Consider the following 26,292-nt stretch of genomic DNA (forward strand, 5'->3'; position numbering starts at 1 on the left):
AAAGTCACCGTTATTGTGATGAGTGTTTGCTTCTTGCAAACACTTGTTGGGCTCTTTACCTGTTATTTGCTTAATAGCATTTTACTTTTGACTGCTATGACTGTGTTTTTAAAAAACATGATTGCAAAGATCAAAAGAAAACCAAGATTCTTTTGTTTGGTTTTTAGACACTTTTTCTAATATTGTGTAGTTTCTCATTGGGTTTTGTTATAATAGTCTGACTCTGAATGAGCTTACATTAGAGACCCAGCTTTGCTGCAACAATCCATATCAAGAGTTTTTTTGACTCAGACATCAAGAATCAGTGTATGGATCTCAACAGTGGTGACCAACAAATGAAAAGCTTCATGCCGCAATGCATGCTGGGAGTCATGGATGAGGTTTGTACTTTGATGGTACCCAGAATGCATTGCGTTTATCTTAAGAGTTTTTTTTGTTGTCACCATTGTTGATATATAATGTCAAGTAATATAATACTATATACGACAGCTCAGAGAGTAGAGATATGAAGCGCTTAGCTTGTCAGATACTATGTGATGAGGTCGCAGATATGCAAATTAACGCGTGACGTCATCTGATGACATTTAGTGCCTTTTCGGGCAGGCTTTAGCTACTTTCCATTAAAAAGAGTTGGCATCACTGGAACACAGCCACAAGTATTTTTTGAGGGATGGTTGAACGACTATACTCGTTCATGGAAGGATCTGCTAAAAGACATTGCCCCTTCATTGAAACTCAACAAAACCTTGCAAGCGAAAAAGACCACAAAAAACCCAAGACCCTGAAACCATTAAGTTGTACAACTGCAGACCTCCTCTGGAAACCCTGCCTTCTGTGATTGAGACCCTTGAGCACATTCAGACAGGTGATAGATTTTACAACGAATCATCAAGTACTGCAATGGCACTCAGCAAAGCCATTGATTTTGACAACCAGCTGCTCTGCTGGTTGAAGACTGTAGGGAACAGCTCATTTCAATGCGGTCTGATGATGTTTTTGAAGAGATGTGGAGTGAAACCATAAAACTAGCCTCAACAATTAACGTTAAATTCCAAGAAAACAAGAGAGCCAGAAAAGTGTCAAAGCGGTTGGCTGACAGATGGCAAAGCCAACCTCTGCTTTGTCAGAAGGATGAGAAGAAAGTCCTCAGCATACAAAGTATCACTGACAGATTCAACACTGAAATCTCGCCTCTTCTTAAACATACTGTCTGTTTGACAAAGCCTTCGTGTGAAAATATTTCACATTTGAAACCTCTGTGTGAATTTTTCATTGGGTATGTAGATGTCGAAACAGCTGCAGTTGAGTAAAGGATGTTAGTCCACAGATCAAAAAGAGAAGAGCATCGTCCTAGCAGCCTAATTGACATGTTCACTTATTTGGTTGAGAATAATTATCTAATGGCATACCCTGAACTCAGCAGACTTTACCATTACTCATTATCACGCTTCCTGCGACTTCTTGCAGTAATGAAAGGTGCTTCTCTTCCCTGAAATTTATCAAGAATAAACTGAGAACCACAATGTCACAGGATCGGATGTCTGATCTAATGATTGCAGCAGTTGAGGCAGACCAAACACATTCTGTAAACCTGGAGACAGTGAGGGATACATTTTGGAGGCATGGAGAAAGACGTTAGACAAAAAGTAACATGTATGCTTGCATGTCCTAATGATTGTGTGTGTATAGATGTGTCTATTTTTTGAGGGCCTGGACCTGATTATTGATAATAAACAATGTAATAATAATAACTTACTGGTAAAAGATATCCCCAGGTGTATACGATGATTTGATTACTATTAAGACATTATTCTATAACATCCCTTATATCTGAATGTGTGCATTTCTATTTGTTAGCACACTGTGCCCCCTTAAAAACAATAGGTGCACGACGCCCCTGAGTCAGGTTATACATTTCACTTCCTCACCTGAACCTGGCTGTCTCTTAAAAAAATCGTGTATCCATCTATGAAAACATAAATATTTGTTACCAGTGAGGTTTTGTTACAAAGCTTTAATTCACTGTGAATAAATGAATTGTAAACATAGCCACGACAGTGTGCAGGCAGACTTTGGCTTTGTGGAATGCACATGAAACAAAACAAAACACCTGTCAATTCATTTGTATTGGAAAAACACTTCAGTTTCTTTGCTAGTGTGAGGAAATGGGTATTTTCACACAAGGACAGTTTCACAGATGGATTGTCAAAAGTCAAAGCCAAAAATTAAAAGAAGATGAACAGTTATCAAAGCATTTGCTGTGGATAAAGTTGACTTTATTTCATAATGAATTATCACATAAACACAAAGGCCAAATTTAACATGTGTGGTTGAGTGTATTACAACAGCCACGGTCCCAATAGGTTTGAAAGAGTGACATTAACATTACTACATATAACAATACCATTGTGCTTATTACAGTAGTTGCCCTATACAGTAGCGCTATCAATTAAATAACTGAAAAAAGCTCCTGTGATGGCAACACGACTCTGTGTTTTTACTTGTAGGCTATGTACATTGGCCAGCCTTTGTTTCCATCATTCAGATTTTTGTCGACAAAGTTGATACCGGCTTTCTGATACTCAAGGAAGGCCGTTGAGTTGATCAGCAGAACTATGGCTTGGATCTGCGATTCACAACCTGCTTTTATGTGCCATGCGTAGACATCTTTTCCACTGGTTCCTTTATTAAGATTAACACTGAGCTTTTTAAAGCCTTTACTCTGGAGCTTTACTTCCTCCTGGAGGGAGGTGGATATGTTGAGAGCAGTGAGTGCTACGCTCTTATCGGTTGTGCGCCGATACCACAGGAAGACGTAATTTCCTCCAGCATTGCGATTGGTGTCTTCATCCACACGAGTGTAGCCCAGTTCAAACATGTACTTGTCTGAAGTGAAGTCAACAGATGCTGCGATTTCACAGATGTAGCTCGGCTTCTCTCTCTTCACCCACAGATAGATAAAGTTTCCTCCTGCCTTGCGGTTCAGATCACAGCCCAGTCTCTCCCAGCCATCTTGCAGAAGAGTAGGCTCCTCTCTGGCATCTTTGGTTATGCTGAGGTCCACAATAGGAATGTCGTGTTCCGTGTTGCCACAGAAGTACCACAGAAAGATGTGATCTCCACAAACTCCTGCATTCAGATCTTTGTTGACCAGCTCATACCCAGCCTCGGCCAGACCAGATTTCATGTCGTTGAAGAATGAAAACTGGATTCTGGTCACAGGTTTGTTGCCGCACTCTTTCTTGTACCAAAGAAGGACCTGGTTTCCACCAGTACCTTCATTGAGATCAACGTTGATGAACTTATAACCTTGGGCTGCGAGTATTTCCTTTTCCTCGTTAGAGGTGGAGACATCGAGCTTTGTTATTTGCTTTGCCATTTTGTTTTCGTCCGTATGATTTTTGGCACTGAAGAAGTAGGTTAAAATTCTGAAAATAAATAAGGAAATCATAAACAACAGAAAAAAATCATATTTTCTAATAATACAATGAAAGCAATAATAAGATTCATTCTGTAGCTAACATTTCATTGATTAAGTCTGACTTGCATACTAGTCATACATTTGAATTTTTAGTATTAAATTAGTACTAAACTTATTCCTTGGCTCACTAATATCTTTGTTATGAAATACCATATTTTTAGTTCTAATGTTACGAAAAAGTCAATAATATCTATGCATGGCAGCGGCAACATTTTACCTACTTATTATACTTATTATACCGTCCCTTCCTTTATTTATATTCAAAGTAGGTATTTCAAAGTCTAAATGTTAAATGGTTGTTGTCAAATTGTCCCAGCTGAAAAAATGATCACCCTACCAGTAAATGTTGTAGAAGACGAATGGATTTTGGGCTGAAGATAACAGAACAGATATTTAAAGAACTTTGACAGGGCTCTTATATATCACACACTTGTCTTAGCTACTCCCCCTAAAACACACCTGTCAGTCTCTATACATGTAATTCTGACTTGTTCCGTCATGAAAAAATATTCTTGTGAAAGACATTTCATCAAGTCTGCTCCATCCAACATTACTGTAAAAAATGTCAGTAGATTTAACAGTAAAATACCGTATAAATGCTACAGTATAAAACCGTATTTCATAAAACATGCTAAACCCGTAGAATTTACAGTGGAAAGCTGTAATTAGTTTTACGGAGTAAGACCGTATATTTAACAGGTAAAAACATATGAAAATACGGTTTATTGGAGTAAAACATTACAGTACACTGTATTATTTGCCGTAAAAAAAGAACGTCTTAAAAATATTCTTATTACAAATAGGCTACATAAACATATCTGACTCCCCTGTGCAGTGTGCACTTAAACCAGTTTTAATATGTGTTATAAAATCATCTTTTTCTGTGTAAAGTTGTAATATAATGACTTCTATACATTGTTTAGCTTAAATTGTCTGCCTAAACCCCCCAAAAAATTTCACCTTGACATTTGTCACTTTTGATAATTTAAATATTGTTTTTATGTAATTAGCAGTGCTTTTACATTTTTAGATTGTGTGAAACAAATTTTTTGTCTCTGAACTCAAGAATGTATTTTATGGTAAAGCAATCAACTCAACAAGCATTTAAAACATAACCGTTAAGCATCATCCAATCAAATATACGTTGCGCCTTGGCTTCGTGAACAAAGGATGTGATTGGTTGAATACTCATTGGCGCGGAGCACACAGTAACGTAAAGTTTGCGTTCCCGCGTTTCAACAGTGACGATTCTGATGAAGCACTGTCGGAGCTGAACTACAAATCAGTGGAATATATATATATATATGTATGGCATTGGGCATATTGGTAAGTTGGATTTAACGGTTTTAGCAGTGTGTGATTTTAAACACGAGTAGAATGTACACTGTTTTCACGGGGCATAAACATATTTAACTAGCCAGCGCATGTAGGCAGACTTGCAAGTCCTAAAGCGTGAGAGCTCTTGATCCGTGGAAATATTCTGTAAAATATATGTTTGTTAAGTACTTTTGCTAAATAGAATCAAGCAGTGCATCGTTTTAAATACGAGTAAGTTAGCATGTAGGCTACACTGTTTAAACATGCCTGGCAGCGGATGTAGTAAAACTCGCAAGCTCTAGATGTCCTGCCCAGTTTGTGAAATATAATTTATGTGTTTGAAACCGTAGTAGAGTGTGTATTTTTCACGTAGTTTAAATGTTTAGCTGTCAGTTCTGTGTGATATCAGTGCAAATCCTTAGGTAGCATGTTTTACATAACAAACTTCACCTTAAACCACGGTGCGTGTTCAAGTGTGCATTTTTACCGTAAACAAAATAGATTCACGTGTTGCTACTCCACATGCCCTTGCTGTCACAAAACTAGAAGTTTTGAGAGTACAGAAATGGTTGCTCAGAGGATGTGAAAGGCATGATTCTTCTACCTCTCTCCTGTTTTGATGAGAAAGAGGAGCTCCTCCATTATGTAGAAGAGACAAGCCTGGCAAAGGATGTGGAGTTAGAAAACCTGCCTGTGACGCCTTGCATTATTGTGTGTGTGGTAAGTGAACGTTTTGTTAATATACAGTAGAACCCTAAAGCTTTAATGATTAAATGTTTAACTATAAAGTTGAGTTTATAAGTTTACATGCCCCTTGCAGAGTATGCAAAATGATAGGGATTAAAGTGATAGTTCACCCACAAATGAAAATTCTGTCATCATTTACTCACCCTCTTATCATTTTAAACTAGAACACAAAAGAAGATATTTAAAAAAAATGCTGGTAACCGAACAGCAGTGGCACCCATTCATTTCTATTGTATGGACACGAAACCAACACAAGTCAATGGGGGCCAGTTAACAACATTCTTCAAAATTGTGTTCTGCAGAAGAAAGTCATACAGGGTAAATGCTGAGACAATTTTAATTTTTGGTGAACTATCAATTTAAGAAATAAGATACAAATCATACAAATTGCAATTTTTAATTAGTTCTGCACAGAACAAACTGTTCCACATAATATATGTTTTTCATATATTCCACAACACAGATTAATAACTCGGTTTACACAAATCTAAACTTTAGAACTGGTTTATTTCTATTATTTCTAAAATCTATTTTGTGAAATGGTTATTTCAGGGCAGTACTAAATAAACTGCAATTTGTATAATATTCTTGCCATACTGTATATGTAAATACACAATAATCTTACGTTCATAAATTTATGTATATTGCATTGAAATGTATCTACAGGACCCTCCTGCTATGCTGCTGTCCGATTCATGCTAGCTGTGGACCGCAAGATTGTGAATGATGACATCACTTCTTTCATCTCTGCTGTTTGCCTAATGTTCTGCAGTTATTACTGCTCCAAAATTAACTACCCTACTGAACTGGCGTCAGTGCTTGAATTCCTGCAAAGGTATGTAAAGAGACTTAGGAGGGGAGATTCATTACGGTGTAGCTTATTTACAGACTTATAAATGTTTTTTTTTTCTTTTCAAGGTGTTTTTTTCATCCTCAATCCGGAGAAAGGGAATAAAGGAGGTGGAAAAGAAAAACAAAAAGCTACTCCCAGTCTTCACCCTAATCGCTGACCTTTCTGATCATGAATGGCGAGAGACTTTGTAAAGGTGGTCTGCAGACTGTTTCCAAGTTTATACTCGGGGTGAGAGACTTTGTAAAGGTGGCCTACAGACTGTTTCCAAGTTTTAATCTCTTAAAGGGTTATTTCAGGCTTGAATCAAATTTTCCCCATGTTTTACTTACCCTCAAGGCATCCTAAGTGAATGTAACTTTCTTCTTGAGGAATAATGGAGTCAGAGTAATAATACCACGTATCCTTTTACTTCCAAGCAGTAGAATGGGAGTGAATGGGGGGCAATTTTTTAAATCTCCAAAAAGTGCATCCATTGATCAAAGAGCGGCTCGACACGGCTCCGTGGTCTTAACAAAGGTCTTCTGAAGCGAATCCATGCGTTTGTTTAAGAGAAATATACATATTGACAACGCTATAAAGGATAATGTCCAACATCCGCTGCAGGCGAGCGAGAGGCTTGTTTCTCCGGCAAATGACGCAGAGTCTTCACCCTAAGTAAGTTCCTGTGACGAACAGCATTTTTCGCCAATATAAACACCGCCTCTTCTGGGCGGGAGCTTTCGTCGCCATCATTTAACGGAAAAACAAGCCTCTCTTTCGCCTGCAGCGGCTGTTAGACATTATCCTTAATAGCGTTGTCAATATGCATATTTCTCTTAAACAAACGCATTGATTCGCTTCAGAAGACCTTTGTTAAGACCACGGAGCCGTGTCGAGCCGTTCTTCTTTCATCGATGGATGCACTTTTTGGAGCTTCAAAAAATCCCCCCCATTCACTCACATTCTGCCGCTTGGAAGTCAAAGAATACGTGGTATTATTACTTTGATTGCATTATTCTTCAAGAAGAAAGTCACATTCACTTAGGATGCCGTGAGGGTAAGTAAAACATGGGGAAATTTTGATTTTAAGCATGAAGTATCACTTTAAAGGGATAGTTCTCCCCAAAGTGAAAATTCTGTCATTTCCTCACTCTCAGGTTCTTCCAAACCTGTATACATTTTTTGTTCGGTTAAACAAAAAGGAAGCTATTTATAAGAATGTCAGTAACCAAACAGATCTTATCCCTCATTTACTGCCATAGTAGGGAAAAAAAATACTATGGGAGTCAATGGGGGATGAGATCTGTTTGGTAAATGACATTCTTACAAATAAATTCCTTGGTGTTTAGCAGAACAAAGAAATATATACAGTACAGGTTTGACATGACAAGAGAGTGAGTAAATGATGACAGAATTTTCATTTTTGGGTGAAGCATCACTTTAAATGTAGACTGGACTGAACGATTTTAATTAAACCACTGTATACCAGTTGAAACACGAGAACAGAAAAATGCACTAATATTTTGTCTTAAATGCCTGCCAGTCTTTATTAAAGATACTTGGGACCTCACTGATGTCTTTGTCTTTTATAGATTTTGATGGGTTTTGATGATTTGATTTAGGTTTGCAAATGTAAGATATTTATCAATTAGTTTAACAGTAATTTTAATAGTTTCTTAAAGGTTAAATCTGAATGTTTAGCAAATAATTATAGAGTTTAACTGTAATTATTACAACATAAACCTTTAAATTAGACAGTGCTGAACTGTAAAAAAGATGGTTATGAACCGTAATTAATACAATGTAAACCTTTAAATTAGAAAGTGCTGAACTGTAAAAAAGATGGTTATGAACCGTAATTAATACAATGTAAACCTTTAAATTAGAAAGTGCTGAACTGTAAAAAAGATGGTTATGAACCGTAATTAATACAATGTAAATCCTGGAATTTGACAGGTATAAACTGTTTTTATAACAGCATAAACAAGTAAATTAGACAGTTATGAACCGTAAAAAAGAAAATTATTAACTGTAAAATATACGGTACAGTGGGTGCAATCCCGTAAAACCAATAACGTTGCAACCGTACTTTTGACGGTAAAGTTCTGGCAACCACAGCTGCCGGTTTTTTACCGTAAAATTTACGGAATATTTTTTACAGTGTACTTACAAGTGGATGATTAGCATCTCCCAGAATGTGTAAAGCTAAATAAAATGCTGTGGTAGAAACTGTATTGTAACAAAAACAAAAAAAATTGGCGACCTTCACTGTAAATCATTTACCGTTAAAATTTAAAACATTTATTTTATAGTACACACCCAGGATGTTATCTTAGAATTGATCAAGATATTGTGTTTCTTGAGAAAATGCTCATTACTCAACAAGCAGTTAGTGTTCCTCAGAATTACGTGCACCAGAATCAAAAGACCTGTATATTGAATGTAATTCTGAGAAACGAAAATATTCTCGTGAAAAACATTCCAGGGCCCGTATTCATGAAAAATCTTAGCGCAAAGAGTTGCTCCTAGTGACAAAATTCTAAGAAAATTCTTAGAAATGTGGGCGTTTCCCCTTAAATTACAGAAAAGATCCTAGTAAAGAAAAAGTAATTCATAAAGTATCTTAACCCTTAAAAGAGCTCTTAAGGTCCAAATTTTAGGAGTAGCGAGGAGGACTTTTAAGAGACTTAAGAGTTTCTTTAGCAGCAGAGAAAATGGACGAAACACGAAAAGTGAGAAGAAATGTGTTGCAATGCATGACAATTTCCATATTACTTTTAAGGTTTATCAGATTTTTTTTGTGTGTGTGTGTTCTCGCACACGCGCGCACACACACACATGCACTATATATACAGTATATATATATATATATATATATACAGGTGCTGGTCATATAATTAGAATATCATCAAAAAGTTGATTTATTTCACTAATTCCATTCAAAAAGTGAAACTTGTATATTATATTTACATACTAATATACGTATAGTGGTGTGCGTGTGTGTGTGTGTGTGTGTGCGTGTAGTGGCGTTGGTGCCGTGGTGTGTGTGTGTGTGTGTGTGTGTGTGTGTGTGTGTGTGCGCGTGTGCGTGAGTACGGTAAAACAGGAATAAAGACGTGCAATTTCAAACTAATGACCCTATACTTAAAAGCGGTCTTTTTTCCTTCTTGGTCAACCAACCAATCACAGTCTTTAAAAGACTTTGTCATACGTAGCAACGGGGTCAGCCCACCTTCCTCACTAAGATAAAAGGTTTTGTCTTTTCCTTGCTCAGAGTTTCTCTCAGATTGATCCTGAATCATTTTCAAGCTAATCGAGACGTTTTTCTGTGCGCACAATTTTTCTGGCTTACGATCTGCCAGGACCTTTCACTGTTGCCAAGTATTTCAGTTTTCCCAAATTTGCGGTTTTCCGGCTAGCTTTGAATGGCCATTTGGTTTTTTTTACGCACATCTGGCAACCCTGGCATCTTAAACTAATTTAAACGTCGGTGCTACTACACAGCTGAAAGCGCTCTAAAAAGGCAAATAGAACAATAAAAGATGAAACAGGCACATGCTAAAGTGTGGTGTAATCATCTGTGGCTTAGAAAAAAAGAATTAGAAAAATCTAATTCTAATTCACACATTCATTGTTTTTCCCAGCAGGGATGGTATTTTCAGTAAAACCACAGTAAATAAAAATGTACCATAGTTTCATTATAGTAGCTATAGTGTATGTTTGTAGTTAAGCCATGGTAACACCGTATAATACAAATGGTAATAAATCCAACAAAACACATGGCTTCTACACTTTACTGTCAGGAATCTGTCACGACCGGAGAGGTGTGACAACAAGGTGAAGAACCCAAGCGCAGGCCACAACGATGAAGGGGTAAACTAAGGGATTTATTTAATCACAAAATAAAACACCCACGATGGAGAAAAACTAAACAAAGGCAAACAATACAATGAAACAAAGAACTCCCACAAGTGGGCAAGACAAAGGTTATATTCAGAATATACACAGCATATAATGGAGTTTAATTGTATTTCAAGGGCTAGAAAACATGTGAAAACTAGACGCAAAAAAAATACAACAGAATTTAGACAAATGTAGACATCAAGAATCAGTGTATGAATCTCAACAATGGTGACAATCAACAAACTAATTCGGATAAACAGATCAACTGCAATGCATGCTGGGAATCATGAATGAGTTTTGTACTGAGATGTTACCCAGCATGCATTGCAGCATGAAGTTTTCTTTTGTTGATTGTCACCATTGTTGAGATGCATACACTGATACTTGATGTCTGTGTTTGTCTAAACCCTGCTATAATTTTATATATGTCCAGATTTAACACATTTTTAATAACTCAAAATGCTAATAAAACTCCAGGATCCAGCAATTTTACTTTTAATATCAACAGCACAGCACTCACACCGAATGAGATCAATGATTCTAATCACAAAATGATGAACTCCATTGGATTAGAAATGCATGGTTTACTGTTAAACAGCCATAAAACAACTAAACAACAAAATACTGGATTATGGTTAACACGTGTGTAAATGTTTTAGAGTCGGTGAAAGTCATTTTTTATATCCACCACCCCAGCGTGCTTCGGGTCTGAATCTGTTGCATTTGGGCTACACCTGTTCACAGCATCTGAGTGAGAGAAGAGAATATGAATATTAAAAAGTAGAATAAAATCAAAGGCAAAATTTGAGGTAAATGACATTAATTTATTTTGAAAAAGTCAGATTATCCTATACGACTAAATTTAAAATACATTCTGTAGCAAGCTCAATAAAAGGGAAGGAAGGAAGGAGGCGGGAACCGGCGAACATTCAATAACTTTAATAAAATAAATAAACAATAACACGGAAGTAAAATGGCCGACAGCCACCTCGCGGTAGACTGCCGGCCACACGAACATTAACAAAACTTAACATGTCCGGGCCCGGTCCTCTCTCATCAGCAGTCCTGTCGCTCGTCCTCTTATGCTCCCGATATCCTCCGTGAGCTATGCGGGACCGGTGTGCTCACAGCTGACTCTCACTATCACTCACGCCACCGGCCCCGCCTCACGGCTCTCGTCTCGCCCTCCTCGTTACACATTCAAATACATACAAGATTGAAATTAACATGTATTACTCTAGAATAATTGTATGTCAATAAAAGTTACTAATAACACTAGAATAAACTTTTTTAAGGGTATCAAAAGCACCTGAAGAGTACTGCGATCTATGCTGTTCGGTTTGAAAGATGAACTTCAGCAAATAGCTGGCATTCTAGATCATGGCAAGTCTACATCTTCTATTAAGAGTCTAGATTGTGACAAGGAATATTAGTGAAAAAAACAGCATTTGCCCCCTCCGTCTTCAATGCCACTGTGGTGCCCTTGAGAAAGACCCTGTAAACTTTGTGAAAGTGGCATTTCTGGTAAAACCTGATGTTCTTACAGAAAAGTCCACTAAATAGAAAAAAATAAAATGACATAAATAAATAATAGACAAGGAATCAGAGATTTTTGCAATGTCATAAGGCCAAAATTACCTTGAGTTACATAGTATAGCTTTCAATGACTTCATACTGAATTTCACCATTAAGGCATTTAACGTGATTCTGTCAAATTAATTACTCAGGATTACTTCACCTCAGACAATTTACAGTTTGTTTTCAGATTTGTTGCTGTCACTAGTATGGTTCATTTGTTAACTACCCAAATATATATATATATATATGTATAGAGAGAGAGAAAAACAAACAAACACAAACTAACATGCACACAAACACACACATTCTTTGTCACGATCCAATCTCTTAATAGAACATGTAGACTTGCCATGTTCCAGAATGCCAGCTATTCACTGAAGTTCATCTTTCAAACGAACAGCATGGAAAATCTTCCTTTGGAATCCTGAAAGAAAAATCAGTTCATTAATATGTACACACACCTGGACACATGACTACTTCTAAACTGAATGTGACACTTTACAAACAATTAGGCCGGATGTCCTTATAAGGACATATTTTGCATTAAGTGAATGCTTGGCTGAAAAGATGTGTCTTTAATCTATAGATTTAAATTGGGAGAGTGTGTCTGACCCTCGAATAGTATCGGGAAGGCTATTCCAGAGTGCTACGTATGAGAAAGCTCTACCCCTTTGGTGGATTTAGTTATTCTAGGTGTTATCAAAAGTCTGGAGTTTTGAGATCTTAGAGAGCGTGATGGGTTGTAGTGTGGTAGAAGCTCTGTTATGTAGGTAGGGGCTAAACCGTTTAAGGCTTTATAAGTGAAAGAACTTTAAAGTCAATACGATACTTAATGGTTAACCAGTGAAGGGATGATAACATTGGGGTTATGTGATCGTATTTTTTTTTTCACTAGAGGACGTCCTCTCAAAACCGATTCAGAACAGGGTATTTTTAAAATTACACGTAGCTAAAAGTCAAAGTAACAATTGAACATGCAACCCCAGAGAACTGTTGACATGTACACATGTATCTGAATGCAGTTTAGGAAATGTTCTACGTCACATATTTTTACCGATTTATTCCGTCCTACCGCGACTATTTTCGGGCCAGGGACACGACGTTGCCGTCGGACCAATGTTTGCTGGGGTATACGACGATAAAACAATGCACCACTGACATAAAGGAAATTTACTTTTAATACTTGCGTACTTTTATAAGCACGTACTTCTGTACTTTTACTTAAGTAAGAATCTGTCTTTACAACTTTTACTTGTAGTGAAGTAATATTTGACCAGTAGTATCTGTACTTTCACTCAAGTAAGGAAGTTGTGTACTTTGTCCGCCTCTGCCCAATGGATGCTTCAAAGATGTTAATAAACTAAAGTATTCGTTTCAGAGTCTTCTCTGAATGAATTCACATGACATGGTTTTAAAAACATTCAATAAAATCCAGAGTTTTAGTGTTCTTCAGATTTAAAACAGAACATGGTCAGCATTTTTCAATTGCAACAAGGCCAATTTCAATGGTTTTTTCAACTTAATTCTGACTTTAAAATAAGCGGCCAAGTGTCTGCTTTCAAATGACACCAAAACTATGGTTTAAGTGCAAAGGCTTTATGATAATGTGACCAGACATGCCATTTCCCGGGGACACTGCCTGTCCAGGATTTCGGCATTTGTTTATTGCTTACAACATATACTGTATATGTTTCATATTTCAGGTTTATGCGATGGACAAATGCGACCTTCCGGAGGATGCAGCCGAAATCCTGGGCAGGCAGTGTCCCCGGAAAATGGCACGTCTGGTCATCTTACTTTATGAACTATATCTGTGTTACACTGTAAAAATTGAACAGTTGGATCAACTTAAAAGAATGAGTACAAGCTTTAAACACACAGTGGCAAACAAATTTGAATATGAAAGAAAGTGGTCAAGAGCTCAACTCAAGGAAACACTGATCACCATGATGGTGACTTTTTGTAGACAAGGACATTTAAGTTGGACCAACTTAATTTTTCTAAGTGTTACCAATTAAAGTATTTTTTTAAGTTGATCCAACTGATCATTTTTTACACTTTTGTCAGCTGTGAAATTTAAATTGAACCAACTTTACATTTTTAAGTTTTACCATTTGTACTCATTTTTTTAAGTTGATCCAACTGTTCAATTTTTACAGTGTAGTTTAGGTCATGTCATTACCTGTTTGTCTGTTTTCTTTTTCAAAAATGGGGGTTACAGGTTAGTTCCAAGGAAGGTAACAATAAAATAAGATTACAAAATATCTTCATTTCCTAAGAAAATAACCTGCCCACATGTCACTCAAACTGAATGCTCACGCATGTTTTGCTGTCATTGGATGCATCCGTTACTGATGAAAGATCCTGTGAAACGTAAAGTCGTTAAAAAGTTCAGAAGAAAATAACAATAAAAATAAGATTACGAAATATCTTCATTTCCTAAGAAAATAACCTGCCCACATGTCACTCAAACTGAATGCTCACGCATGTTTTGCTGTCATTGGATGCATCCGTTACTGATGAAAGATCCTGTGAAACGTAAAGTCGTTAAAAAGTTCAGAAGAAAATAACAATAAAAATAAGATTACGAAATACCTTCATTTCCTAAGAAGATATCAGTGAAAATATGTAAAAAAAAAAACTCGTCTGACCCACAAATTTCCTTCAACTAAACACATTGATTGATTTAGCTGAAGGCCAGCCAGAATACATTTGCCATGTAAATATTAAAGTGTGGGAACCTAGATAGAACAGGTACATCTTTAAGATGTCTGCTAAAGATCTGGAGGTCTGAAAAACATCTGCTGTGTAAAATCATAAAAGCGTATGCTAAACATCTTGTAAATATGACATTTGACAGCAGACGTGTCAGAGAGACATATTGCAGATGAGCAAACAATGTCTTGCAGATGTAAATGCAGAATAATCAAATCAAATACATATCTTTCAGATGTATGTGTGCTATCAGGAAAAGGTGTAGGTTTTAAAGTACTGTAATCACAGTAGGACATGAGAGAGATAATGTTAGTAATTGGATTTAAAAAATAATATGATTGCATGTATTCTGTCAGTGCTCACAGTGAGCCGGTTCGCACTTCTATAATTTTAGAATATTTTCAAATATCTGCACTTTATCAGAGTGTTTTTACTTTGGAAAAAAATACTTCACTACATTATAAAGAATACACNGGCATTTTTTAAATCTCCAAAAAGTGCATCCATTGATCAAAGAGCGGCTCGACACGGCTCCGTGGTCTTAACAAAGGTCTTCTGAAGCGAATCCATGCGTTTGTTTAAGAGAAATATACATATTGACAACGCTATAAAGGATAATGTCCAACATCCGCTGCAGGCGAGCGAGAGGCTTGTTTCTCCGGCAAATGACGCAGAGTCTTCACCCTAAGTAAGTTCCTGTGACGAACAGCATTTTTCGCCAATATAAACACCGCCTCTTCTGGGCGGGAGCTTTCGTCGCCATCATTTAACGGAAAAACAAGCCTCTCTTTCGCCTGCAGCGGCTGTTAGACATTATCCTTAATAGCGTTGTCAATATGCATATTTCTCTTAAACAAACGCATTGATTCGCTTCAGAAGACCTTTGTTAAGACCACGGAGCCGTGTCGAGCCGTTCTTCTTTCATCGATGGATGCACTTTTTGGAGCTTCAAAAAATCCCCCCCATTCACTCACATTCTGCCGCTTGGAAGTCAAAGAATACGTGGTATTATTACTTTGATTGCATTATTCTTCAAGAAGAAAGTCACATTCACTTAGGATGCCGTGAGGGTAAGTAAAACATGGGGAAATTTTGATTTTAAGCATGAAGTATCACTTTAAAGGGATAGTTCTCCCCAAAGTGAAAATTCTGTCATTTCCTCACTCTCAGGTTCTTCCAAACCTGTATACATTTTTTGTTCGGTTAAACAAAAAGGAAGCTATTTATAAGAATGTCAGTAACCAAACAGATCTTATCCCTCATTTACTGCCATAGTAGGGAAAAAAAATACTATGGGAGTCAATGGGGGATGAGATCTGTTTGGTAAATGACATTCTTACAAATAAATTCCTTGGTGTTTAGCAGAACAAAGAAATATATACAGTACAGGTTTGACATGACAAGAGAGTGAGTAAATGATGACAGAATTTTCATTTTTGGGTGAAGCATCACTTTAAATGTAGACTGGACTGAACGATTTTAATTAAACCACTGTATACCAGTTGAAACACGAGAACAGAAAAATGCACTAATATTTTGTCTTAAATGCCTGCCAGTCTTTATTAAAGATACTTGGGACCTCACTGATGTCTTTGTCTTTTATAGATTTTGATGGGTTTTGATGATTTGATTTAGGTTTGCAAATGTAAGATATTTATCAATTAGTTTAACAGTAATTTTAATAGTTTCTTAAAGGTTAAATCTGAATGTTTAGCAAATAATTATAGAGTTTAACTGTAATTATTACAACATAAACCTTTAAATTAGACAGTGCTGAACTGTAAAAAAGATGGTTATGAACCGTAATTAATACAATGTAAACCTTTAAATTAGAAAGTGCTGAACTGTAAAAAAGATGGTTATGAACCGTAATTAATACAATGTAAACCTTTAAATTAGAAAGTGCTGAACTGTAAAAAAGATGGTTATGAACCGTAATTAATACAATGTAAATCCTGGAATTTGACAGGTATAAACTGTTTTTATAACAGCATAAACAAGTAAATTAGACAGTTATGAACCGTAAAAAAGAAAATTATTAACTGTAAAATATACGGTACAGTGGGTGCAATCCCGTAAAACCAATAACGTTGCAACCGTACTTTTGACGGTAAAGTTCTGGCAACCACAGCTGCCGGTTTTTTACCGTAAAATTTACGGAATATTTTTTACAGTGTATATATGTACTAAGCTTATACTGTAATGTACCCAAATACTTAATAACTAACTTACAAATTACTGAGTAAATTTATATATTTTTAGTCAATTCAGTGTTGAATAGTCTGTACAGAATTCATTACACACACAAGAAAATTCTTTGTGTCAATTGCAATGTGGAAAAAAACTATTCTAAACAATTATATTATAACCTAGGGTTAGAAATAAACTAGGGGATAGTATTCTTCTTGGATGCTTGAGATATCATCTAAACTTAGACATTATTATTAACGTTAGAATGTACAATGATGAATATTGACTGTTTTTGTATTATTACTGGTTTTAAAAGTTTAACCCTAAACCAGATGTAGTAGTGATTATTTTTATGCTAAAATTATCAAAAAGAGTCACGAACACAAACATTTTTTTCTGTCACAACAGATCGTAGACACACAGACATCTCCAGAAAATCAGTCAGGATGGAAACCCAAAACATTTTTTGGTTCATTGTCTTAAGACTATACCTTTGTTAGAAACGCACCCCTTAGACGTGCTAACAAAAAACAATCCCCCATTCCTCCATGACCAGGAAGAACATGTCAGGGCATGTCGTTGAATCAAATGTTGTTTCATGCCACAATGATAAAATGCTGACCAAACACTTTAATCATTTATCAGATAAAAATCTTAAACCTGGAACCAACTTTACTCTTAGAAGAAAACCTCACATACGTAAACATTAACTTTAAATCTCTCATTTAAAAACACACCCGTCAGGTTTTCACATTACGGTGTGAAAACAGTAGGTTGTCAGGACATCAGGGTGTCAGGCATGGGTTAGATAGACAACTACAGGGGGGTACAACAACACTGTCATAAAATATAAACTGTCAAACAAGACTGACAGATCATAAAAAACCCAACCTAATTTGATTGACTGGTCAAATGACTTGCCCGGGCTTGTAAGGGGACAGTCACACTTTGATAAGATTACAGACCTCAAGTCTCAATTCACTCATTTGCATGATAAAACAAAGGAAACAGCACACTCTTAGAAGAAAAAGCACACATACATATTATTTTATATCTCTCTCTAATCTACAAACGTCTTTCACAAATTAGACTATAGTAAAATCAAACACCCCCTTTTTTGAATAGGTAGTGATGAGGGGTTGTAGGTAGTTAGCCTCACTGAAGGAAGGGTTGGGGGTCAGAGGAGACCCACCAACAGTCATAAAACATAAATGTCATCAAGATTGACAGGCCATAAAAACATCCATTTGAGTGACTGGTTGACAGAACTTTGACAGGGGGTCATAAATCAATCAAACTTTTGACACAAGGTATATGATTATACTACTGACTTGGACCCGAAGACTTTGGAAATTTCTCTTTGCGGAACAGACTGCATAGGTTTTTCTATGGGGCTAACACTAGATAAAAAACGAATGACTTGGACCGGAGGGCTCGGTAGGTAAACTAATCACTTCTGTTTCTGGATACAAAACCTATAGGATGTTGCACATTCGCGCAGGGTTGCCAGGTTTTTGAAACAAAACCTGCCCAATGGCCAATCAAAACTAGCCCAAAAAATAGCCCAAACACCACAACTCAAAATATACCACTCATGCATAAAATACATACAGCCACTGTTATGCATTAGACGCTTGAATCAATCAAAATAATTGTATAGTAGTAATCATTGACATAGTACAGTTAGGGTGTACTCACACACTGTACCATCTGCACCCGAGCACGCTTTCATCATAACGATGCGACTGCTTTTCAGTAAATATAAACAAAGCAATCTCTCTCAGCACAACGGAATCCAACGTAATGTTCAGTTTGTGGCTTATTAAGTGTATTTAACTTCATGCACGTGCTGCGCAGACCAATCCGCTTTCATATCACTCTTGTGTGACTATGATATCGTGAGTAAACAGCTCATTATGCTTTTAAATCACTCTTGAGTACTTGAATTATTATAAAGCCAATCGTTACACACAGCGTTGCATTATGTTTGACGAACCTAATATGTGGAGTAGTTCTGGCAGCGGCTCATACTGCCCCTTTCCAAACCATACCGCACTCGATCCCACCTCTTTCAACGAGGCCAGGGCTTGGTAAGTGAACTGCATAATATATGAATTGTGTAATTTATTTATTGTGTAATTTATTTATTACACAAATTAATTTATCTTACCTTGAGATTTACAGCTGTTGAACAAAATCCTATAGAAAAGGTGTTTATCCTTTTGTTAGAACGATTTGAATGAACTATTTACAGATTTATTTTTTATTTAGTCTCCTTGTGAGAGTGCAAATGTCCTATTTGCATACATATATAATATGTAAAATATATGACCAACAATTATACAATTTATTATTATATTATTTAAGTTATTAACCAGGTCTTGTGTAAGTAGCACTAGACGCGTCACGTGACACTTGATTTGTGATCATTTTACTATTAATTTTTAATTTGCAAAAGAATTTGAATTGATCCAGGAACAGGATTAAGTGAGTTTAAAACATGTAAAGTATTTGTGAACAAGGTCACATCAGAGTTGCCCTGTGTCATGTGCTTGGCTGTGTGTACTTCATTTTGTGTCTGGTCCTCCATTGTGTTTTGTAGTTATATTGCCTCAACTTAATTATTTTTCCCTGAAGTGTCTTGTTTCATATGATTGTTGCCCTTATATGTACACCTTGTGACATTCCTGGCCCTACCTCTGTTTTCCACGTTTTTGCCCGTGTTCATTTTGCCACGCTCACTCTCCTTAATGACTTTTGCACCTGCACCCCATCATCTAGTTTTTGTGAGTTCATCCCCATTACCTTGTTATCTGTTCTATTTAAGTTCTCCTCTAAATTCAGTTAATTGGCTGGTATCAATGTAATGTGTCCTAACTAGTGCTGTACCACTGTTCTGTGGATGAGTTTGCGCTTTGTGATACCTTGTTTTGTGGATGGTTTTGATAACTGGATTAACCTGTTCTCTGTGGATGTTTATTGGATTACCCTGTTTGTTCCCTTGGATGTTTTGGATTCCTTTTTTTTCCTGTTATCACCTTTTTGTATTAAACCTTTTTCACTCATCACCAGTTCCGTGTGACAACATTCGTTTTCGTCAGAGACTGTTACACCATGTTTTAGGGGGTACATATAAGATGTATAGTTAGCATTGCTTCTCTTGTTGTCCTGTTTCAACAGCAGTGATGCTACTTTTTTCTTAGCCATTTTAGATCTATGAGTTTATTAGGACATTTCTTTTCTGATAAGTAATCAAATATTTTTTTAAATCCTCAAACATGGATAAAACACCACAGCACTCACCTGAGGCACTTCTGTGATGTTTCATATTTTTCAGCTTTTTTGTTTTAATTTTTGTAAACTGAAGCTGTGCGGTTCATGTTATCTAGGAACTACTAACATATTCTACTAACTTATAACTTCAGGTATAATTGTCTTAATTATAACTGCCTTTTGGGAATATTAAAACAAAAACCTAATTATTCTGCTAATTATTTTTCAAAAATAGAGGAATTTAATCAAAAATAATGACTATGAATAAAGTGTCTTAATATTAATCCATACTAGATTTCCAAGACTCTAGTTTCATGATTTATGCACCTACCTTCACTCAAAAAATGCTGGGTTATTTTCAACCAAGAGTGTTTTGTTTCTGTAACCTTTCAATACAACTGCATGGTAAAAAAACAGTACATTCTTTAATTTAATTTCATGGAGTCTTTTTGAATATACGTAAACAACGTGAGCATACACTCTAGAAGATGCTGGGTTATTTTTTGTAACCCAGCGCTTGGTCAAAAAGGTACAAACCCAGCTCTTGGGTTAAATTAACCATGTAAATGTTTAAATTTCACCCCACATGCACCCTTTTTCTTAAATTTTAATAGATTTAACAGGATTGCAGATTACAATAGTACACTGTTTATATGTCTCTTAAATGTTGCAATCTTTACATTACCCAAATATGAACATATGATGGGTTTTTTTTGTGAAAAAGGGTTAATGCGAATAATGGAAGATGGAAATGTACTTGCCGAATAAATTCTTGCAAAAAGTCATGTAACTGCACTGAGACGGCTTAACCTGACTAACCAGAGTACTGATTTTGTTACACAGCATCTGAAATGTTGTCATGGTCATTCTTAAATGCCTGAGCAAAGTTGTCAAAGTATTTCTGTAATTGCCTCCCAGAACTGTCACTACTGCGATTCCCAAACAGCAGGCGTTCACAAAAAGCACCTCAATTATAGTGTTTCGTCTGCTTGCACAAGTAATTATTATATATGAAAATAATTATAGTCAGTGGTTCCCTTTCTATCGGTCTCTCGACGGTGTGTCGAGCCGACAGATGGGGTTTGTCCCTGAGAACCAATCGCTTCCGACTTCTTAGAAAAGGCCAATGAAATTGGCGAATGAAGTTTGCATGCCGGACTCCGCCCCGGATATCCGGGTATAAAAGGGAGACGGCGTGCTTCATTCATTCACCCTTTGTTCTTCGGAGCCTTCGCTCATGATCAACAGACTTCGCAACAAATAGCAACTACAAGACTGCCGGTTCTACGACGTGGTGCAGCGGACTTCCCCTGGGCGTCTCGGCGGTTCCAGAAGTGTTCGAGATTTTTCTCTAAAAGAGCAAATATCTCCAGCGTGGCATGTCCCGCTGTTCTCGTGGGTGCAACACACTCGAGGAGGGGGACGGACACGAGGTCTGCTTCCAGTACGCTGGGGCAGCCCATGTGGATACGTTCTGCCCGCACTGCGGGACGGTTGACGATTCAGACATTGCATCACAGGTGGCGGTGTTCCCACGGGACTCAGCCACCACCTCGTCTGCTTCCCGTTCCGTGACGGCAGGACTACGGCCCTGCCGCCCGCTATGGCGAGCAGCGAGGGTGATATGAGGATTACTGTGAGTGCTAATCCATCAGCCACTGGCTCGCGGACCGTTCGCACCTCGTCTCTCTCGTCTGACCGTTCCCCATGAGACGGTCCCACCGTCTCGGTGGTGATGATGAGATGTCCGTTGCAGCATCGGAGGGTGACTTACTGGCATCGGACTCCGACGATTCCTCGGAGCTCCGTCCCTCGGGGGTTCGAGCCCAGGAAGAAGCGGACGTCGAAATGTCAGCCATGCTTTCCCGGGCCGCTGGCATTGGGCTGCAGTGCACCGCACTGCCTCTCCCAACGCTCGCGGCTGGATTCATGGTACCTCGGGTTTGAGAGCAGCTCCAAGCCGCACTCGCCCCCAGTGCCATGTTTTCCCGGAAGTGCATGAGGAACTTAGTACGACCTGGAACGCCCCCTTTTGGCGCGTGCACGTCAACTAGTTCCATCGTCCTTTCTTCCTTCGATGGTGGGGCAGCTAGAGGATACGTCGATGTCCCCCAGGGGCTCGACCTAGACTCCCGTCCAAAGCATGTAGGTTCTTCGGCATCTTGGGTGTCAAGAGCTTACTCTGCTGCAGGCCAAGCTGTCCCCTCTCTCCACGCTATGGCCATCCTGCAGGTCCATCAGGCCAAGGCATTGAGAGAGCTCCACGAGGGTAAGACCTACCCAGCGCTTATGCAGGAACTCCGCGCCGTCACCGACCTTGCTCTACGGGTGACCAAGGTGACTGCGCGGGCCCTGGGTCGGGCGATGCCCACACTTGTGGTCCAGGAAGAACACCTCTGGCTGAACCTTGCACAGATGGGTAATGCCGAGAAAGTCCTCTTTCTCGACGCACCCATCTCGCAAGGTGGGGCTGTTTGGTGATACTGTCGAGCCGCAGTTCTCAACAGTAAAGAAGCAGACAGAGGATATCAAGCATATCCTCCACCGCGATTCGGCCGCCCTCTGGCCGTCGAGATCCCGTGCACCGTCTGCTTCCCAGCAGCCCTGGTCCTCTTCGACGCCTTCCGGTTTCGGCGCCGCCCACTCAGGCGGCTCCCCGGAAGAAGACATTGAAGAGGAGACCACCACCCCATCAGCAGCCGCGGCGGAAGCCGAAGCGGCCCTCATGGGAAGACCCCAGGGAGACCGAGAATACCTTCGGGCCCGACCCCAGCCATTCCATCGCAGGTTGGTCGATCCGGGACGGTTCCTTCCCCATCCCAACAGCCCACTTCTAAGAGTTTTCTCTCTCTCTGGGTGTTTATCACAGCCGCTCTCACCCTCTACACGACGGTGTTCGGCAACTCGACGTTGCGTCACGGCGAGACCCAATGTCGACGATAATCAGCAGCCTAANTCCGGGACGGTTCCTTCCCCATCCCAACAGCCCACTTCTAAGAGTTTTCTCTCTCTCTGGGTGTTTATCACAGCCGCTCTCACCCTCTACACGACGGTGTTCGGCAACTCGACGTTGCGTCACGGCGAGACCCAATGTCGACGATAATCAGCAGCCTAAGCACTTTCAATCGACGGTGCATTGTGCTACATCATCGTCTAGGTATTATCACAGCCGCTCTCACCCTCTACACGACGGTGTTCGGCAACTCAACGTTGAGGCAAGACCCAATGTCGAGGATAATCATCAGCCTAAGCACTCTCAATCGATGGTGCGTTCTGCTACATCATCGCCAGGCAGGTAAAACAGAAGAGCCGATCTCCTCTCCGGGGCCCCCCCCACGGCTTGGGATCCGCACTGTCGGCCATCGAACCACCCCCCGGGAGGTCGATGAAGCAGAACGTACCCCTAGCCTCCCTGTCTCGGTCCCTGGGAGCCTAACAAGAGCTTCCCAAACCATCACGGTGACTACAGGATACGATCCGTCTCGGCTACGCGGTCCAACTCCTCAGACGCCCGCCCAAGTTTCGGGGCATCCTCTCAAACCTCAGTCAGAGGCAAGGATCCTCCCGTGCTTCGGGACGAGATCGCCACCCCTCTGGAGAGGAAGCGATCATGCTCGTCCCTCTAGCCAAGATGTTCAACGGGTTTTACAGCACCAACTTCATCGTCCCCAAAAAGGGGGTTGCTAGATCTGCGTACCCTGAACAGGCACCTACTCAAGCTGCCGTTCAGGATGCTCATGCAGAAGCACATCCTGGCATCTATCAGATGTCAAGATTGGTTCATGGCAATCGACCTGAAGGACGCTTACTTTCATGTCTCGATTCTCCCTCGTCATCGCCCGTTCCTACGGTTCGCTTTCGAGGGTCGGGCATATTAGTACAGAGTCCTCCCTTTCGTTCTGTCCCTGTCTCCACGAGTCTTCACGAAGATCATGGAAGCCGCCCTCACTCCCCTCAGGGAGAGAGGTGTGTGGGTACTAAACTATCTCAACGACTGGCTCATTTGACACACTCGCGAGACCTGTTATGTACACACACAGGGACCTAGTGCTTCAGCACATAGATTGATTGGGACTACAGGTCAACCGAGAAAAGAGCAAGCTCTCCCCTGTGCAGAGCATCCTCTTTCTTGGTATGGAACTCAACTCTGTCTCCATTACAGTTCAACACTCAGTCAGTGTTGAACTGCCTGGAATATTTCAAGCAGTCAGCGGGCCCCCTGAAACAAGAGGCTCCTGGGCACATGGCATCCTCAGCGGTGGTGATACCCCTAGGGTTGATGCACATGAGACCGCTCCAACACTGGCTACAGAGTCGAGTTCCCTGGAGAGAGTGGCACACCGGCAGCAGGCGGATGGGGATTACGTCTCTCTGCCGACGCACCCTAACCCCTTGGTCTTCAATGACCTTTCTACGGACGGGGGTCCCTCTCGGGCAGGTCACGAGGCACGTCATGGTGACGACAGATGACATGCTGGTCCGGTCGGAAAGCACAACTGCTATAGTGTATATATACCACCAGGGTGGCGCTCGCTTAGGGCAGCTAACACGACTCGCCCGACGCCTCCTCCTGAGTCCGCAGGTAAGTAGATCCCAGGCGACCTGAACTAGACAGCCGATGCGCTCTCTCGTCAGTTGACGCCTCGCGGAGAGTGGCGACTCCACCCCCACGCAGTCCAGCTCTTTGGGTACAGTTCGGGCGGGCTCAGGTAGACCTGTTCGCCTCCCTGGACACCACCCATTGCCCACTAGGATACTTCCTGTCCGAGGCCCCCCTCAGCACGGATGCTCTAGCGCACAGGTGGCCGTGGAACAAGCGGAAGTACGCCTTCCCCCCAGTGAGCCTCATTGCACAGACCCTGTGCAAGATCAGGGAAGAGGAGCATCAAGTGTACTAGTTGCGCCATACTGGCCCAACCAGACTTGGTTCTCGGAGCTAATGCTCTTGATGACAGCTCCCCCCTGGCCGATTCCCCTGATGAAGGACCTTCTTTCCCAGGGGAAGGGCACGTTATGGCATCCCAGGCCAGACCTCTGGAACCTCCATGTCTGGCCCCTGGATGGGACGAGGAGATCCTGAGTAGCCTACCCCCTGCGGCGGTTAAGACCATCACTCAGGCTAGGGCCCTGGCCACAAAGAGCTCTGAGCAGCTCTTTGTCTGTTTTGGAGATCAGCAGGGAGGGCTGTCTCAAACAGAGATTGGCGAACTGGATCATGGACGCCGTCACTACGGCGTACCTGTCCTAAGATTGCCCGCGCCCACTGGGTGAGAGCTCTCTCCACACGGAGTATAGCCTCCTCGTGGGCGCTGGCTCAAGGCGCCTCTCTGGAGCTGCGGATTGGGCTACACCCATCACCTTCGCGAGGTCCTACAGCCTCCGCGTAAAACCGGTATCAGGTCGAGTCTTACAGGGCATCAGGCAAGACCGGCGGCCGGTAGGGTGTACGCCTATGACAGTACCTTCCCCCCTTTCTTCTAGGTGGGTCAGCGTACTAAACTAGCCTCCCTTCTTCCCCCACTGGGTGAAGAACAGGCACTCCATCCATCACTAAGCAAGCACCTCCTGCGGGCGGGCTGGGCAGAGCAGCCCTGCCCCTTAGGCCGGGTAACAACTGAGTTATCCACAAGATAGCTCTAACCGGACCTAGTGCTACCGGACGTTGTAACCCCCCAGTAGGGCGGTTCCGTCTGATGTATCCTCATGAGTGGTTCCCACCTTGGTAACCCATGACCTTCCCTAGGTGGACCTCCACCTTGCGGTTAACTCCTTCAGTCCGCACTTTCCTCCCATGAGTTCTCCCCTAACGGTGAGACCATGTTGGTATCTCCACTAAACTCCTCCCTGCGGTAGTAAGTGGTCTCTGTTACGCATCCCCCATTTGAGGAAGTAGCGCTTACCCAGCGGCCTTACGGTACCGGGCGGCTTCTCGCTGTTAGAGAAACAAGGCCGCCGCCTGTGAGGCCGAAGGCAGGGGCCTTCCCACCTTTCAAGAAAGCTCTGGGACCCCCTACCTGCCCACTGGTAGGTTACAATTTCGCGGTAGCGCTCATGGCTGACACGCCCAGGCCAGTCAACGTCGCTTCACTAGAGATTGTGACAGGGCACAGTGTTGTGGCGTTTTCCATAGGAACCCCATCTGTCGGCTCGACACAACGTAGAGAGACATCCGTAACCAAGACGTTTCCCTTACTGATATTTAGTGCCAGTTTATTAGGAATTGACGGTTGATGCAAATGTATTCCCATATTCGCAA

The 26,292-nt window shown here is 40.5% G+C and overlaps 1 protein-coding gene and 1 long non-coding RNA gene across 2 annotated transcripts; one reads left to right on the top strand and one right to left on the bottom strand.

Annotated features, from left to right (window-relative positions):
• Positions 1 to 2,046: 2,046 nt before the first annotated feature.
• LOC130552348 (uncharacterized) lies at positions 2,047 to 3,863 on the bottom strand. The gene is made up of 2 exons (XM_057330570.1): positions 3,819 to 3,863; positions 2,047 to 3,428 (listed from the first exon to the last, which is right to left on the bottom strand). The coding sequence occupies exon 2, from the start codon at positions 3,377 to 3,379 to the stop codon at positions 2,498 to 2,500; it is 882 nt and encodes a 293-aa protein (XP_057186553.1). The 5' UTR covers positions 3,380 to 3,428; positions 3,819 to 3,863; the 3' UTR covers positions 2,047 to 2,497.
• A 1,307-nt stretch (positions 3,864 to 5,170) lies between these two features.
• Positions 5,171 to 8,536, top strand: LOC130552349 (uncharacterized). The gene is made up of 3 exons (XR_008962714.1): positions 5,171 to 5,518; positions 6,212 to 6,380; positions 6,464 to 8,536. It is a non-coding gene; the product is annotated as an uncharacterized LOC130552349 (long non-coding RNA).
• The last annotated feature ends 17,756 nt before the right edge of the window (positions 8,537 to 26,292 follow it).

Source organism: Triplophysa rosa, linkage group LG4 (assembly GCF_024868665.1).
Source record: "Triplophysa rosa linkage group LG4, Trosa_1v2, whole genome shotgun sequence".
NCBI lineage: Eukaryota > Metazoa > Chordata > Actinopteri > Cypriniformes > Nemacheilidae > Triplophysa > Triplophysa rosa.

Excerpts from the sequence above, each read along its gene's own strand:
- LOC130552348 (XM_057330570.1), bottom strand. The coding sequence starts at position 3,379 with ATGGCAAAGCAAATAACAAAGCTCGATGTCTCCACCTCTAACGAGGAA.